The following is a 17,064-nucleotide window of genomic DNA, read 5'->3' on the forward strand; positions in this document are numbered from 1 at the left end:
TTTAAAATAAAATGATTCTAAATGAAGAAAAAAAAAAATATTACTGTGAGACTCTGATTGCTTTTTGGTGTATAACCATAGGACAAACAAAAAAAGCTTAAATTGTGTTTTTTTAGAAACAATACATTTTAGACGAGAGTACGTAAGCATCCATAAATCGAAAAATGAGAAATTCTAACAAAGAGGTGTCACTTGTAATTACTAAGACCCTATGGCATCGTTGTCAATGTCATCGTTGTCATTGTTGTGGGACAAACCACGATGTGCACAACCATGGTTGTGATTTGTGATTGAGCAACATTTTTTTTCATTTCTTTTTTTATTTCTTTATTTATTCAATATCAATTATATTTTACTACATTACCCACAACACTTGCAACAATATATTTTATCACAGCGTCCTCTCAATCTCACAACAATGTTACGTTAGCAAAAATCTCCCCACAACACCATAACAATTCCAATTAGAGTAAAGAATGGTCTAATGAGCAGTGTTGTAAAAAATCCGATTACTCGTCGATTAATCTCCGATTAATCATTATTAAGAGCAATCCGTTCCGAATTCCAAAAATCCGTTTAATTAAACGGTCAACGTCAATTGATGGGTCAAAATCGAATTTGGTGATGAAAGTCGGTCAAAGTAAAAAATGGTTAACATTTTAGTATGAATTTAAACTAGAACTTTATAGTTTTGGAGCAAATTGAACAATTTTAGACAATTATGTTAAAGTTTATTTTTATATTTTATGATTTTTTTCTATATTTACACATATTAATTATGAAATTTGATATTTAAATGTATACAGTACGATCCGATTAATTCCCGAATTATCGATTAATCCTTCCAAAGTCTCGACCGATTAATCTACGAATAGCGAATTTTGGAACCTTGCTAATGAGCATTGAAGATCTAGAAAAGAAAAGATAAAAGAAAATCTAAACTATTTGAATATGGCATATCAACAAATAAAGAGGTGCCACGTCAAAACAAGTGTAGGTCGACGTCAGCATGAACGTCTAAAATGAGAGTAAATAGAGAGGGGCGACAGTTAGTGAGGCAGTGAGGTGGGTGAAGGAACTGATGAGACGAGGCGGACATTTCAAAGACAAAGACAAGGACATTTTTCTTTTCACTTTTAACTAATTTTTTATTTTATTTATTTATATAAATCTATAATTTCATTCTTCTTCAACTATATAACCTAATTCATCTCTTATACCTTACTACTTTGATTCCTACCCCAATTTTATCATTCGTCCATTAATATTTAATTCATGGATTCTGCTGCTGTCTTGCGCTCTTTTCACTGTAAGTTCTGTTATACACATGTATATACATACTCTTTAATCTCTATAATGTACTAGTATACTAGTATATGTTTATGAATTATGCTTGTTTATGTGATCCTTGAGTTGTTTCGATAATTTGCTTCAATAATTGAATATAGTATGTTTGATTTGATTATATACAGAGACCGAGCTGTTAAATCTATAATATCTGTTACAAATTGATGTTAATCTGCCTTCTGATTATTTGATTGCTTAAGCTACGTAAGCATATATATGATCTGATTATGCAAAGGCTTTAATTGCTTTCTGTAGAGGCGAAGAACTACTGGATTAATCAGGAAATTTGTTGAAATAGATAGCTGCATATGTGACCTAGCATGAGATCAAGTATCTATTACTTAACACGAATTAAATATGTTTTTTAGACAGAAGGGGACAGTTTTGTTAGCAGCTTGAAAACTAGTCTACTAATCGTTGATTTACTAAATATTTAAAATAATAATATAGACTTATAGTTAGTAGTTAACTTGGATCGTGGATATTAGGTGCGGAAACCTATGGGCTTCTGAAGTGAAACTTATGGGCTTCCTTTTTCAAAACGAAATGTGAATGATGTGCAATTACTTTTTTGTTCTTAGATTTTATATTTCTAATGACCAACATTTTAGTGGATGATGTTGAATTAACATATTTTTGCAATTAGATAAGGAACTTGTGCTCCTGGCATGTCCTCTCACATATAGGGCTAGTTATGAGTGTTAATGTGAACAACTGCACAAAACTAAATGGCTTAGTTTGTTATTCATTGAGTCTTGTTTGAACATCAGTTTAATTTTTAACATTGGCTTAGTCGATTGAAGATCAGTTTAATTTTTAACATTGTCTTGGTCGATTGAAGATCAGTTTAATTTTTAACATTGTGTTCTCAGGGACATTTTATTTGCCCGTTCTCCTAGTTTCTGTGTGATTTTTGAGTTCTAACCATTATGGTATACATTCTTATGTACACTTGTGTATACATGTTTCGTTAGGCCTTACTTCTCTAAAATACATGCACTCACAATGTTATTATAAATTCGTCTTCTACACTCTCTAAAGTATACATACTATAATACATACCAGACTTTGAGGAACTTATACATAATCTTTGTCATCTTTAGTGTTAAAAAGCATGATATGCTGCAGATTACTGTACAAACTTAGTTGTATTAATATGTAATCATGTGATTGCAGATTCTGTGGGCACTGTTGCACCTTTGCGTGCTGCATCATTTGAGAGACCTGGTGTGGTTCAAGGTTCAACATTTGGTTTGAATCTTGTTTCTTCTCAAAAAAAGCAAACGAGGGCTCGCGTGTCGTGTGTGAAATCATCTGAAGTTTCCGTAGTAGACATGACCAATGGTGAGTGTATTTCATTGTGTGCAGTATCAACTTCTTTGGTTATGTTAATCATGATCGATAAAAACTAGTTAAATCAAAATTGTTGCATATGATCATCAAATTTTCTTCAATTTGATGCGTTGGTTGATAAATATGCGTTTCTTTATTTAATTATTTTACTACAATACTGATGATCATCATGTGTGGGGTGTTTGCATCTGTAGGATCAGTGGAGAAGAAGACTTCAACCTTTCCTAATGGCTTTGAAGTGAGTAGTAAGATATATAATCATACATACTTTGACTATTATACATATACGATGTGCACTTTTTATGTATTTTATTTGACTATTATACTTATACGATGATCGTTTATCTCAGGAACTGCTTTTGAGCGTCTGTGATGAGACACAAATTGCTGAGCTGAAAATGAAAGTAAGTTTCTTTTCTCTTTCATTTGTCATTTTATTTAGGGTTGCAAAAATCACCACTCGGGAGTACACGGTCGGGAATTTTTAGGGAGTACTCGGCAACTCAGGGAATACTCGGATGTTGACCAAGTTTGACTTTGACTGATTTTGAACCGAGCTTTGACTGAGTTTGACTGTTTTTGATAGAGTTTGACTGAGCTTGACCGAGTACTTGCTGAGTACTCCCCGAGTTGCAAAAACCGAGTACTCGCCGAGTAATTCCGAGTTCTGCAACACTGAGTTCATTTATTAAGTACAGTAATTAATGAAATAGAACATTATCCATAGGAGCTAAATTTCCATTAATTTATCTGATAAAGTTTTTCTTATTTTCATAGATTGGCGGATTCGAAATGCATCTAAAGAGAAGCATTAAATCAACGGGACCCATCATCCCTCTCGTTTCACCTACAGAAGCACCACCGATCCCTAGCAAACCGATGAACGAATCGGCCCCTGCCACCTCAGCATCACCACCTTCATCAAAAACAACACCATTTACAAATATCCCAATGGAGAAATCAAAGAAATTGGCAGCACTGGAAGCTTCTGGTGCCGGTGGATATGTTCTTGTCTCATGCCCAACGGTACAAAATTGTGTCATGATATATGTGCTTGTGACATCACAATGTTATAGAAAGCTTCTTTGAGTTTGTAATTAACCCATTCTTGTATTTTCAGGTTGGAACATTCCGGAAGAGCAGGACAATCAAAGGGAAGAAGCAGCCTGTGCTCATAAAAGAGGTAACTTTTGCAACATGTGAACATTATTTGCCTCCTTTTGATGTTTCATTTATCTGCAAACATCACTTATCATTTCGTATACGAATAGGCTCATGATTGGCGATAAAACATAACCCGAATTGACCCATTCATATGTAAATGGGTCAAAATTAGCACCCAAAATCCACAAAATACTTACTTTATATAAATGGTAGTACATTTTCGTTATCTTTCCTTCGAAAATGAGATCCGTAAAATACAAATGTTATTTGGTTAAAGAGATATATATAATATGATATATGATATTTTGATTATAAGAAAATCGATTTGCATTTTTGCTAGCTGAATAAAGAATACTCTAGAATCACATTTACAGTGAAAACCTTGATTTAGTAGTGTACATAACTGATATTCAACACTAGTTGACATGAAATCAACTATATATATATTTGTGTTTGCATATAACTAACACGATTTCAAAATTAGGGTGACATTATAAAGGAAGGACAAACCATATGCTATCTGGACCAGTTTGGCACTGAACTTCCAGTGAAGGTGAGATATAATATATTAATATCCATAGTGGTTTTTGCATCCAGGTTATAAAAAACTTCATAATAATAATAATAATATTAATATTAATCATATCTTTATCTTGTGATTATGATTGCACAGTCAGACGCAGATGGTGAAGTCATAAAGATTCTCTTTGATGATGGAGGTATCATCTCTGGTTCAGTTTAATTACAATCAATTATGGAAAAAATTGTGATTGTTTTGTTTAGTATATCAAATTTATGATTCTGCAGAGGCAGTTGGTTATGGAGATCCCATTGTTGCAGTGTTGCCCTCGTTTCATGATATCAATATCAAGTAAAATAGCATTCATTCATCACTATTAAATGGTTTCGTGGTAAGAAGAACCCTAAAGCTTGTGGTTTGCTTCTGATTTTAAATCTTTTTATACATGTTTAATGTTTTCACCTTAATCAATTATGCGGGTTGAAAATGACATTAAATCTGTTACAACAAAACAATGATCATTGATTTCGTTAACTATAAAATTTATAAGCTGTATTTGCCATATTCTTGTATGCCAGAGGATGTACTATGATGTTCATTTACTGCAGATGTTCTTATGCTAATATTTTGAAATTGATACAGAACGAAAAGTTTGAAGGATGTATCATTACTCAGACTTTATATAAAACATATTTTTCAGCTACAATATACCTATATCCATTTTAAATGATCCCAAAATTTTGACAAATGAGTCCTGAATAATTTATGGTTACAAGATCAACGTATAGCTCTCTCGATTAACAACTAGAAACGAGTATTTTGGGTGGTAATAAGTTTTAATTTTGATTGATTTGCTAGTAATTTGTTGTTGGATCTTCTTTCCAATTGCTCGCTTGTTTACTGATCTTCTGTAATGCTTTGACCACTTCTTCATTTTTTACATTCCCTGTAACATCACCTTGTTCTGTTTCGTATCGATATCATAGGCTTCAATGTCTGCTCAAAAAGCATATAGTAGATTAGCTACATCAACATCAACACTCATATACCATTCTATCTATATCTATATATTTATTATTGTAGTAATAAATATATCCCGAGGACCACTGGGCATCTGAAAAATGACAAACTTAGAAACTTTTTTTAACTTAATTTATGTTGGTTAATGTTAATTAAGTTGTTATCAAGTCTTGTATTCAAAATGTGCTGGGTTATGGAATGTATAAGGCCAGTCACTTGCAAATAGGTTTATATATATGTGGGAAATTAAGAAAAGTATCATCTTGTAAACGCCCAAAGCCCAAAGCCCAAAGGTAGGTATAGATTCAATTCCATTTCTTGCAAGTAACATAAACATACCATTACACTTTTTATCAAAAAGATGTCGTGTTTCAATAAAAATTCGTGTTACACTTGCATCACTTGCTAACTTATATAATTATAATAAAGGTCATCACTCATCTCGATCTTTTCATCCTTATGTTACTAACGATTTTTCTTTTCAGTTTTCAATTAAAATCCATTTTCGTGTCTCATTATTATTTAATTTCTTAAAAAATTGAAAAAGATGATCATTGAACATGAACACCCAGTAAATCTCATTAATATGTGGTCAAAGCATATAAACTACGAAGAAGAGAGTGATGAAGATGATGACGATGGCGAGAAAGATTTAGTTAGAAAACCAGACTTTAAATGTGAATGTGATATATGTGGAGAAACAATTTATTGGTATCATAGATATTACTACAAGTGTGATCACTATTCGATTCACAAGTTTTGTCAACATCTTCCGACAACCACGGAATACCATGCTTCGGACATAGCTCATACTCTTATTCTTTCCCAACCACCTTACGGCTCCAGGCCGTCCGATATATGGTATTGCAATATTTGTGAAACGGATGATGGTTTTCATTTTAAATTTAATTATGCTTCTGCTAGATTTAATGCTCACATCAAGTGTGCTACAAGATATTTAAAACTCAATATCATCCATCACCCTAGCCATATGCACCCACTTGCAAGTATTGCGAGTGGCAAACAAATATTATGCAAATGTGAGGCATGTGGAAAGAAACATATAGGTTTGTTTTATCAATGTGTAGTTTGTCCTTCAAGCCCATTGATACACAATGATTGTGTCTTTTTACCAAAAAGGTTGCTTATCCAACAAACCACACATGATCGTTTCTCCCATACTCACTCACTCACACTTGCGTATTCCTTTCGAAAAATATATATACAATATTATGCTGATCCAAAGTGTAGGGTATGCAATGATCTTTATTTCAATGAATATCTCTGGAGATATGAATGTGGCAAGTGCAGATACTATGCCCATCTTGATTGTGCAACAAACACATGCGAGCCTTTCATGTCCATCTTAACATTTCCTGGTAAATATATCTATCAAACACCTACTTTTATAACACCTCGCAATTCAGACTCATACTCTCAAATTTGGGTCAATTGGGTTAAACTTTTGGGTCAAGTTGGTCTTGAAAAAAACGCCTACCAATGTAAACCCGAAATCTTAAAAAAAAGGTCTAATGAGTTTCCCTCCAACATATTGGGTCCTATACAAATGATAAAGGAACGAGTCCAGTTAGTATCAATTCATAAAGTTTAATAGAGATATGCCTAATGGTTCTTGTGAATGGGTCAAACGGGTTGAACATAAATATCATAATGTAAAAACAGAAATGTGAAACTGAAACGCGGAACGTTGAAAAAAATTATGACCAATTTAATAGTCTGTTACCCAACCCAACCCATAAGGACCCGTTTGACCTATTATCCATTTCAACCCAAAACCATTTTGACCAATTACCCAAATCAAATCAACTTGACTCGTTTGTCAGGTATAACTTTTATACTCTTTATTATTACTTCTTATTAATCTACTTACATAGGTTTTATTAATATAAATGTTATATTTTATGTTTTATTTTATTTGTGGCGATCGATTTTTCATTATAAATAAGCTGCTACTATAATTCATTCATTAAATTAAATTAATTAATTAGTACCGGAAAACTCATTAAAAATTATGAAGAGGACGAGTACCCAGATTTTCTTCACCTTCCCTTTCGCGATGAATCATATAGTATATTAAAAAACTTGTTTTATAAAGATACTCGATCAATGACATTTGGAACTAATGATGTGATCAAAAAGCATATTAGTCATGAACATCCGCTACTTCTTGCGGATGTTACGTGTTGGTGATTTTAGTGTCATCCAACGTGCATTTTAGTTAGTTGCGATTTACTTAAATGCAGGTGTTAACTAGTTATACTTAACAACGAGTTCGGAGAGTGTGGAGTACATGCCCGTAAGAGTTGGCTGCTAACTGTCGCGCAAAATGCGAGCCCCTGGCGGGGTCCAAGGGGCAGCGCCCCTGGCTGGGGTCCCGAAATTGCACTAGTCGTTACTTAAGAAAAGTGCATTCGAACCCTTTCAGCGAATAGACATGCTGTTTCGGTATAACGTCTTTTCCTGCCAAAATGAAGGGACACACCCTTTCATTTCCCAACTGTTTCTATAACAGTTTTTTTTTTGTGTGTGGACATTTTTGTTCATATTCTGCATTCATCAACAAACAGAAAATACACACATATTCTCTAACAATTTGATCAGTGATTTCGTTGCCAAAAACAGTGATTGAGTTCTTGTCTTATCCATGTAAAGATTTAGTGCAACCAAGGCAATCGTAGGGTCGAAATACTTTATAGAGACAGTGATTACACGATTCAAGAACGAATCCGGCAGTCAATTCATACCCAATTTCTAACATTACGCGACCAACAACCACCTCTTATAGAGCCAAAAATATTTCATATCATAACCCAAGAAAAGGATTCAACTTTTATGTAATGGATGTGCGAAACCAATTATGACGCCACCATTAGATGTATGTGCCAATGAGGATGAGAATTGTGACTTTGTACTTCATGAGTGGTGCACCCGTCTTCCAGTTGAAGTAAACAATCACCCTGGTCACCCGAAACATCCCTTGATTTACTATCCAAAGATCAATCCTAAGTTTCTTAATGTTTTCGAGCTGAGTGCGCTATTTGCAGATTACCTAGTAATGGATTTGTTTATTGTTGTGTCGAATGCGGATACCGCGTCGATGTTTGTTGTGCATTTATACCTGAAAGAGTTACTCACAAGGTGTTGGAGGTTTTATTAAAATTACGTGTAGGGTAAAATAATCGATAGTCGGATAAATCACTGAATCGTGGTATCACTTTTCGAAAGTAATTATTCGACCCTTATTGCCTGGGTTACACGAATATCACTTTAGGATAAGACAGAGATTAGTTCTTGTTATTGGCAGTAAACAAGAACTTTTTTGCATAAGAGTATTAAGGTATTTTTTGTATGTTTATTCTCATGAATGATAGTCCATATTTATAGGCACCCAAAAACAAGTATTATTCCACGATGGAGATGTTTCACCTACTCCACGATAGAGATGTTTCACTAACTCCACGATAGAGATGTTTCACTAACTCCACGATGGAGATGTTTCACCTACTCTACGATGGAGATGTTTCACTAGTGCAGGAATAATACTTTCGTAATCACTCAAATTTGTGATAATGGAAAACCACTTTCGGGTCCGGGTAATCTATCACTTAATGGGTGTACACTCCGTACCTCCTAACCCATTTACAAGTGTAGATTAAATCCCTCAATTACACTAAATTTCCAACAATCCTCCCCAATTTAGTGCAATTCGTTTCATGAGAATTAAACAAATTAAAACAAAAACTCATGCATAAATGAAAATATCTTGAAGATTGAATTGTCACCTTAGTACATTACACATTCCAAATATTCGAGAATCGGAGTGTTCTAAGAATTGAACCCTTCAACCCATTTGAATAACTGAAAATAATATACCCCTAAGTTTTCAAATACTCTAAAGCTATCTTGACACTTTACTAGCCATGTGTCCATATCCTTTCATGAATGTTTCCAAAGCTAAAAGTCCAAGCTTTGTTGAAGCGGCAAAACTTCACATTCACATAGGTAGTTCACTTCAGTCATGCACCTGCTCTTGCACTTTTTCAAATGAACTGTTAAGAAGCTAGACTTCAACCTCACCTTCAGCAGGTCCGAGTACATACCTTACCTTGGGATGATATAAAATTTATGTACTCCAAATTTCTAAGTATAAGCCTTCCACATTGAATTCAGCTTCTGATTTAGTGATTTATCCGGCTATCGATTATTTTACCCTACACGTAATTTTAATAAAACCTCCAACAATCGAAAGTAATTATTCGACCCTTATTGCCTGGGTTACACGAATATCACTTTGGGATAAGACAGAGATTAGTTCTTGTTATTGGCAGTAAACAAGAACTCTTTTGCATAAGAGTATTAAGGTATTTTTTGTATGTTTATTCTCATGAATGATAGTCCATATTTATAGGCACCCAAAAACAAGTATTATTCCACGATGGAGATGTTTCACCTACTCCACGATAGAGATGTTTCACTAACTCCACGATAGAGATGTTTCACTAACTCCACGATGGAGATGTTTCACCTACTAAACGATGGAGATGTTTCACTAGTGCAGGAATAATACTTCCGTAATCACTCAAATTTGTGATAATGGAAAACCACTTTCGCGTCCGGGTAATCTATCACTTAATGGGTGTACACTCCGTACCTTCTAACCCATTTACAAGTGTAGATTAAATCCCTCAATTACACTAAATTTCCAACACAAGGCTCACCCAAATCACCTCCTTTCTATATATGAGACTAGATTAAATAACAGGAAGAAATGTCGTTTATGTCTGCGTAATTGTTATTGGGGATTTGCGTTCAAATGTGAGGTTTGCGATATTCATTTACACGTCAAGTGTGCTTTATTTCTGAGTGAGGCAATTACACACAAGGTTGATAAACACCCAATGAAGTTGAGTTACTATCCAATCGAGAATCATAAAAGTGATTACTTTTGTGAAATTTGTGAATTTACATTAGATCCTAGTAGATCCTTCTATCATTGTCAGGAGTGTGTTCAGTCTGTACATACCGCTTGTGCTCCATTTATACGTCAATCAGAAACATATCCCTTATTTTATCAAAATGTTGATAAGTATGTGAATATAAAGTTCGGGTTAATTCATAACCTTGCTCTCGTTCACAAACACCCTCTTTCATTTGTTCGAGGAATTGAAATGGATGCTCGTTGCGATAGATGTTCAAAAAGTGTGTCAGGCGAGATGACACTTAAATGTCTACAATGTAAGTTTGCAATGCATTTTGATTGTTTTAAAAGGTTTTATGCCCGTTATATTGTAGCTGTGTGAAACTGTGACTATATATGATGTGAAGTCATTCATGTGAACTTAATAAAATGTTTGTTTAACCAATTGTGTGGGTTGAAAATAACTTTAAATCTGCTACAACAATACAATGATCATTAATTTCGCTAACTAGAAAGTTTATAAGTTGTATTTGTCATATTTTTGTATGCGAGAGGATGTACTATAATGGTCATCTGTTGCATATGTTCTTATGCTAATTACACGAAAATACTACGTAAGCAGTACATATTATTTGTTTCCATATAATTTTTATACATCAAACATGGGTTATCCTGGTGCAAAAGTTTTTACTCAACGGTTGAAGCTTTTAGGATGGTCCACTAGTCTTTTCCAATATTGTTAAGTACATGATATTCTGATTACATGCACCTGGACTGCTGTATGTTCTCGAGTTCTATAGATTTTGTTGGAGTATAATCGGTTATAAAAAAGATGAAAACCATCCCACATCGAAAGTAAGAAAGAAATAATGTCAATATATAAGTCTATGGGAACCTCTCTTTAATGTCAATTGGTTTTAGAGTTCTAAGTAAATCATACATTTATATGTTAAAATGATATCATATCGGGTTATAGCACGAGTGTGGTGGTTTTGCATTGACGCAGGTTAGCAGAAAGTTAGAAAGAAAAGAAGATTTTATACATTTTCCTTTTCCTTCCTACTCAAGAGCATAGCTGACTAACCTTTTCATTGGGAACCACACACACACACACCAATTTTTGTTCACAGGACTCGAACTCATAATTTCAACCAAATCACTAACTAATCTTATTTACCCCTTTCTCTGTTTCTCTTCTTATTTTTGAACTCGAGATGACATACATTTGAGTAAAAAAAATCTCCTAAATTATTATAGAACGAGAATTAGAACTTATATAGATGTATCATTACACGGACTTTATATGAAACTCATTATTACATCAAAATTCAACCGATGTTCGAATATTCTTTTAGATTTTAGATAATACTAGTAGAAATGAATACTATAATACGCTCGATTTTATATGATCTCAAAATTTTGACAAATGAATCCTGAATAATCATCAACCTATAGCACTCTCAATAAACAATTGGCTTTAGAGTTCTAAGTGACTCATAAGTTTATATGTTAAAATGATATCATATCGGGTTGTAGCACGAGTGTGGTGGTTTTGCATTGACGCAGGTTAGCAGAAAGTTAGAAAGAAAAGAAGATTTTATACATTTTCCTTTTCCTTCCTACTCAAGAGCATAGCTGACTAACCTTTTCATTGGGAACCGCAAACACACACACACACACCCATTTTTGTTCACAACAGGACTCGAACTCATAATTTCAACCAAATCACTAACTAATCTTATTTACCCCTTTCTTGTTTCTCTTCTTATTTTTGAACTCGAGATGACACACATTTGAGTAAAAAAAATCTCCTAAATTATTACAGAACGAGAATTAGAACTTATATAGATGTATCATTACACGGACTTTATATGAAACTCATTATTACATCAAAATTCAACCGATGTTCGAATATTCTTTTAGATTTTAGATAATACTAGTAGAAATGAATACTATAATACGCTCGATTTTATATGATCTCAAAATTTTGACAAATGAATCTTGAATAATCATCAACCTATAGCACTCTCAATAAACAACTCGAAACAAGTATTAGAGTAAAATTAATTTTAATTTTGCTTCACTTGCTAGTGGTTTGTTGATCATCTTCCCAATTAGTAGCTTGTTTACCGATCTTCTGTAATGCTTTGATCACATCTTCATTTGTTACATTCCCTGTAACCATCACCTTGTTCTGTTTCGTATCGATATCATAGGCTTCAATGTCTGCTCAAATAGCATAACATCGATTAGTTACATCAACTTTTGTGATGACCCGAAAATTTTTGACTTATTTTTAATTCAAATCTTTAAATGATTTAATATTTCCGACACGATAAGCAAAGTCTGTTAAGTTGAGTCTCAAAATTTTTGAACTGTTTTCATAAATTCAGTTAACCTCGACCATTTCCAACGATTCACGAACAATTATTTGTAAATAGATGTATATATAAATAATTAATTATATATAATAATTTTAATTATAAACTATTACATGATTTAATTATTATGAAAAAATAACTTAAGATATAATTAAAACTTGATATTAAAAACGTAATTATATAAATATAATGTATTTTGAATATAATTGTTAAACGATATTAAAACGATGATCATTCAATTGATATTTAAACAAGTTAAATACGGACTTATGATAATATAAAAATTAACGATGGTCCATTAATAGATTATGTAAATTTTAGATTGGATAAAAATATTTTTACTTTCTTAGTTTGAGATTTATCACTCCGTACATATTACTTGAAAATAAAAACAAATAATAGACGAACATTTTTTTATCAGGTTTTACACAGTTAATGACCGAAATAAATAAATGTACTTAATCTAAAAATATGAGATTTTTCTGAATAATTTTATCCGTAACTGTTTGACAATGGAACACGTTATACTCTCCGTGATTAAACTGTCGGTAGAAATAATCCAAATAACAGGCGGCTAAACTGTTTAATTATTGAATTAATGGAATGTTACTGTGTGTGTTTGATTCCTTAATTCTCTGCACCACTTCATTATATATATATATATATATATATATATATATATATATATATATGTATGTATATATATGTATATATATATATATACATATATATATGTATATATATATATATATGTATATATATATATGTGTGTGTGTATATATATATATATATATATATGTATATATATATACACATATCAATCGACCACCACCCTTCACAACACCATGAGCCATTACCGGACACCCTACACCACCACCGGTCATCACCTTCATCTACCACCGACCACTCACAAGCACCGTAGAATACCACAACCACCTTCCACCTTGAATCGCCTTCTCTCTCTCCCTCCTTCTTCGTTGAATCACCATAACCCACCACCTTCATCCTCCATTTAACCACCTTCCTCCACCATCTATCTCCACCACAACACCATTAAAACAACTAAGGATGCTACAACTTGCTGCTGCTGTTATCTTTTTTTGTTGCGGTTCCCATCACCCAAAACAGTAGTGAGCAGCCCCTTTTATGTTTAAGTTTAACGACAACCACCACTATTCAACCGCTACCACCACAACCTGCAAACTACTACTGCTGCAGCCGTATTTCTGTTTCTATTTCTATCTGTTCGAAGGGCAAACCAAGTTGTTGCTGCTCGTTTCTGTGTTTGAACCGAAGACAAACATCCATCCATAAACCCATTTATATTTCTGTTGCTCGCTAACTATTTCTGGTTTCTGTTCCGGTGCAAACAAACGAGGATGATGCTTCTGAGATATTATAACAGCGACGATGATGAGGATGTTGTGAATGAAAATGATGATGAATAGTGATGATAGTTTCGTTGGTGATGAATTCACGATGGTAGTGATGATAGGAAGATTGATGATGATAGTGATTTTATGATGATGGTGATGTTTATAGTAAATGAAGATGATGGTGATTATGAGACGGATAACGATGATGAAGTAATATTTACGGTAGCGAGAATATGATGATGGACTGCTATGGACTGTGATGATAGTGAAATAAAGATGACGATGATAAAAAGGATTGATGATGATGACGAGTCTATGGTGAGGATGAAGACGATGAAACGTGATTTCATGATGATGTTGAAGAGCGAAGTTGATGATGATGATGGCGATTTAGATGATGATCATGAAGATAATGATACATGATAAATGAAGATGAAAGAGGTTCGTGATGATGATGGGATGATGTAAAACGGCGATGATGTTAAATTGTGATGATAGTTATGACTAAAGATGATGATGCTAGCGAATTATGATGATGACAATAGAATGATGATGATGTTTTGTAATACCCCGTCAAAATGTGGCATTGACGTGCTGTATTACCAGAGGTCAAAGTCTGATCGATGCAAGCTATATGCAACGTTTTAAATGCAATAGTGGCATTTTATTCAAAAACCAAGTGTTTACAATACTTAAAGTTAAAAACCAACAAAGTACTAATCAAAAACCAAATGTATTTAAAATGAAAAGACATAATGCCATTCTCAAAGTTTAAACAAGTCTTCAATCCAAATGCATGACCTCTACTGCCTTACTAGCTACAGCGGAAGCATTCCCCAATTACCTGAGAATAAACATGTAAAAACATCAACACAAAGGTTGAGTGAATCATAGGTTTAAGTTCTATAAAGTGTAGAATGTAGACCACAAGATTTCGTTTGCATGCTCGCCGGCATCTTTAAAAATTTAAAAAGATTCTATAAGTTTGAGCACCCGGCAACTAAGCCTTAACGCGTGTTTAAAGTACCCCTGTTTTTAAATACACTTAACCAATGTGTACTACCTCAAATAGTATACGCCCGTTTTGTGCTAGCGCGACTAGCCCGGACGGGGATGTCAAGCCCTATGGATCCATATACAACTATTCGCGCCCACCAGTTCATAAACTGTTAGTTACTAGTTACCAAAGCTAAGGGATTTTCGATTATAACTCAGCATAGAATGTAAGTTTGGCACTTGTGTCTACTTGTAAAACAGAAAAACATGTATTCTCACCCCGAAAGTAGTTATATAAAACAATTAAAAAGTTGGGGCTATGACTCACCTTATGAGCATAGTAACAGTGTGATAGCAAATAGCAGCGGTAGTCCAAAGTTGTCAACCTATCATCATTAGGTTTAAGGTAGTTGGATCATCATGGTCATCATCATCATCATCATCATCATCATTATAGTTATGTGTCTGTTATATATATTCATATATATTTCCGGTGTTCCTGTTAAGAGTTTTCAATGTTACCTATTCTAACAGTTTAGATGTTGTATAACTCAAACGATCTTCGTTGCTATCAAGTAAGTCAATAGATAGCCAGATGTAACCGTGGGCTAGGACTCTTGATCCGACTTTAAGTCGTGACATTCGAGATCCACAACCATATCCCAAACTGGTAACCTAGACACCATCCATGACCGTAAGTAGCGCTGAAACTCGTAAAAGTCATACGTTATCCGTTTGTGATTATAATTCTATATTGTATATTATAATACACGTGTCTTTTGTATAACTTTCGAGGGTGTGTATAGGAATACAACACGATATATTATAAGTATATAATATATAGTTTAGTTAATAATAATGTTTATATTATTATATAATATAAATGGTGTAAATGATACATATATCATATAGTTTATAAGTTATAATATTATATTAAATAATATTAATACCTTTTATTTTTAAAACTCGATTTAATATTTACTTTTCATGAGTTACATAGATTCCGACATATTGTAATTGTAAAATTATGTGTACTGCGAATGTAAAATCGTATACGGTTATGGGTTGAAACTGTAAATATAGAATACTTTAATTTAATTTTGTAACAAGTATATAGTTTAGGGATTGATATTGTAAATTTTCATATCTCAGTTATATTCACGTCAATTTATTATCCGAATTATGGATTTAGTAAAATAATTAATATTCATACTAATTACTTCGTAGTAGACAACTACACTTTTTGCTAAGGAATATACATAGGTACTAAACATGACGAGCAATCTTGATAAAAATGGAGATCCGTACATAGTATGTGAACCAAAATTATATTTTACTGAAAACGTAAACGTCCGCACAAATTAATATAATAACAAAGAAATTTTAATTTGAAAATTTAATACCCGTACAAAATAGTTGACAAACAAAAATTCTAGTAAAAGGATTGATACTCATGAATATGACTTTACAGTAAGGAGTATACATAAGACTAAAAACAAAAACAAAAAAAAAAAATTAACTATAAACAATTTACGTAAAAAAAAATCTAGTATATTACAAGATGAGGGGAGAGAGAGAGAAAACCGTGAGGAGAGAGAGAGTTTCCGGTGAGATTTTGAGGGCAGGCACGTATAGGGATAGAGATCGATACAACGGTGGATTTCAAGAACGACTAACAAGTCTATTCGGCGTTCATCTAACATCTTTCATGTTTTTCAATTTTCCCGATGATTGGAATGTGGAGAAACTATGGAAAACTTTCAAGATTCATGGTGACATTCGTGATGTATACATGGCGAGCAAAAGACTTAGAAATGGGAAAAGGTTTGGATTTGTGAGATTCTTCAAGGTGGATGATGCTGACCGTATGCTGAAATCTCTAAGCAACATTGTATTTGATGGGCATCCGATTAGGATATACAAAGCAACAGATAGAAAAGCAAATGAAGAGCACAAAAGAGGTAGTTC

At 33.3% G+C, this 17,064-nt stretch overlaps 1 protein-coding gene across 1 annotated transcript; it reads left to right on the top strand.

Annotated features, from left to right (window-relative positions):
• The first annotated feature begins 1,071 nt into the window (after nt 1-1,071).
• On the top strand, nt 1,072-4,795 carry LOC139893021 (uncharacterized). Its single transcript, XM_071876158.1, has 9 exons — nt 1,072-1,309; nt 2,524-2,691; nt 2,895-2,938; nt 3,051-3,104; nt 3,478-3,726; nt 3,821-3,883; nt 4,349-4,417; nt 4,538-4,583; nt 4,672-4,795. Exons 1-9 carry the CDS (start codon nt 1,276-1,278, stop codon nt 4,737-4,739), a joined length of 795 nt encoding a protein of 264 aa, XP_071732259.1. The 5' UTR covers nt 1,072-1,275; the 3' UTR covers nt 4,740-4,795.
• The last annotated feature ends 12,269 nt before the right edge of the window (nt 4,796-17,064 follow it).

This window comes from Rutidosis leptorrhynchoides, chromosome 2, assembly GCF_046630445.1.
Source record: "Rutidosis leptorrhynchoides isolate AG116_Rl617_1_P2 chromosome 2, CSIRO_AGI_Rlap_v1, whole genome shotgun sequence".
In the NCBI taxonomy this organism is placed as follows: domain Eukaryota; kingdom Viridiplantae; phylum Streptophyta; class Magnoliopsida; order Asterales; family Asteraceae; genus Rutidosis; species Rutidosis leptorrhynchoides.

Excerpts from the sequence above, each read along its gene's own strand:
- LOC139893021 (XM_071876158.1), top strand. The coding sequence starts at position 1,276 with ATGGATTCTGCTGCTGTCTTGCGCTCTTTTCACT. Across the intron at positions 2,692-2,894 it reads CGTAGTAGACATGACCAATG|GATCAGTGGAGAAGAAGACT; the intron begins GTGAGTGTATTT and ends TTGCATCTGTAG. Across the intron at positions 3,105-3,477 it reads TTGCTGAGCTGAAAATGAAA|ATTGGCGGATTCGAAATGCA; the intron begins GTAAGTTTCTTT and ends TTATTTTCATAG.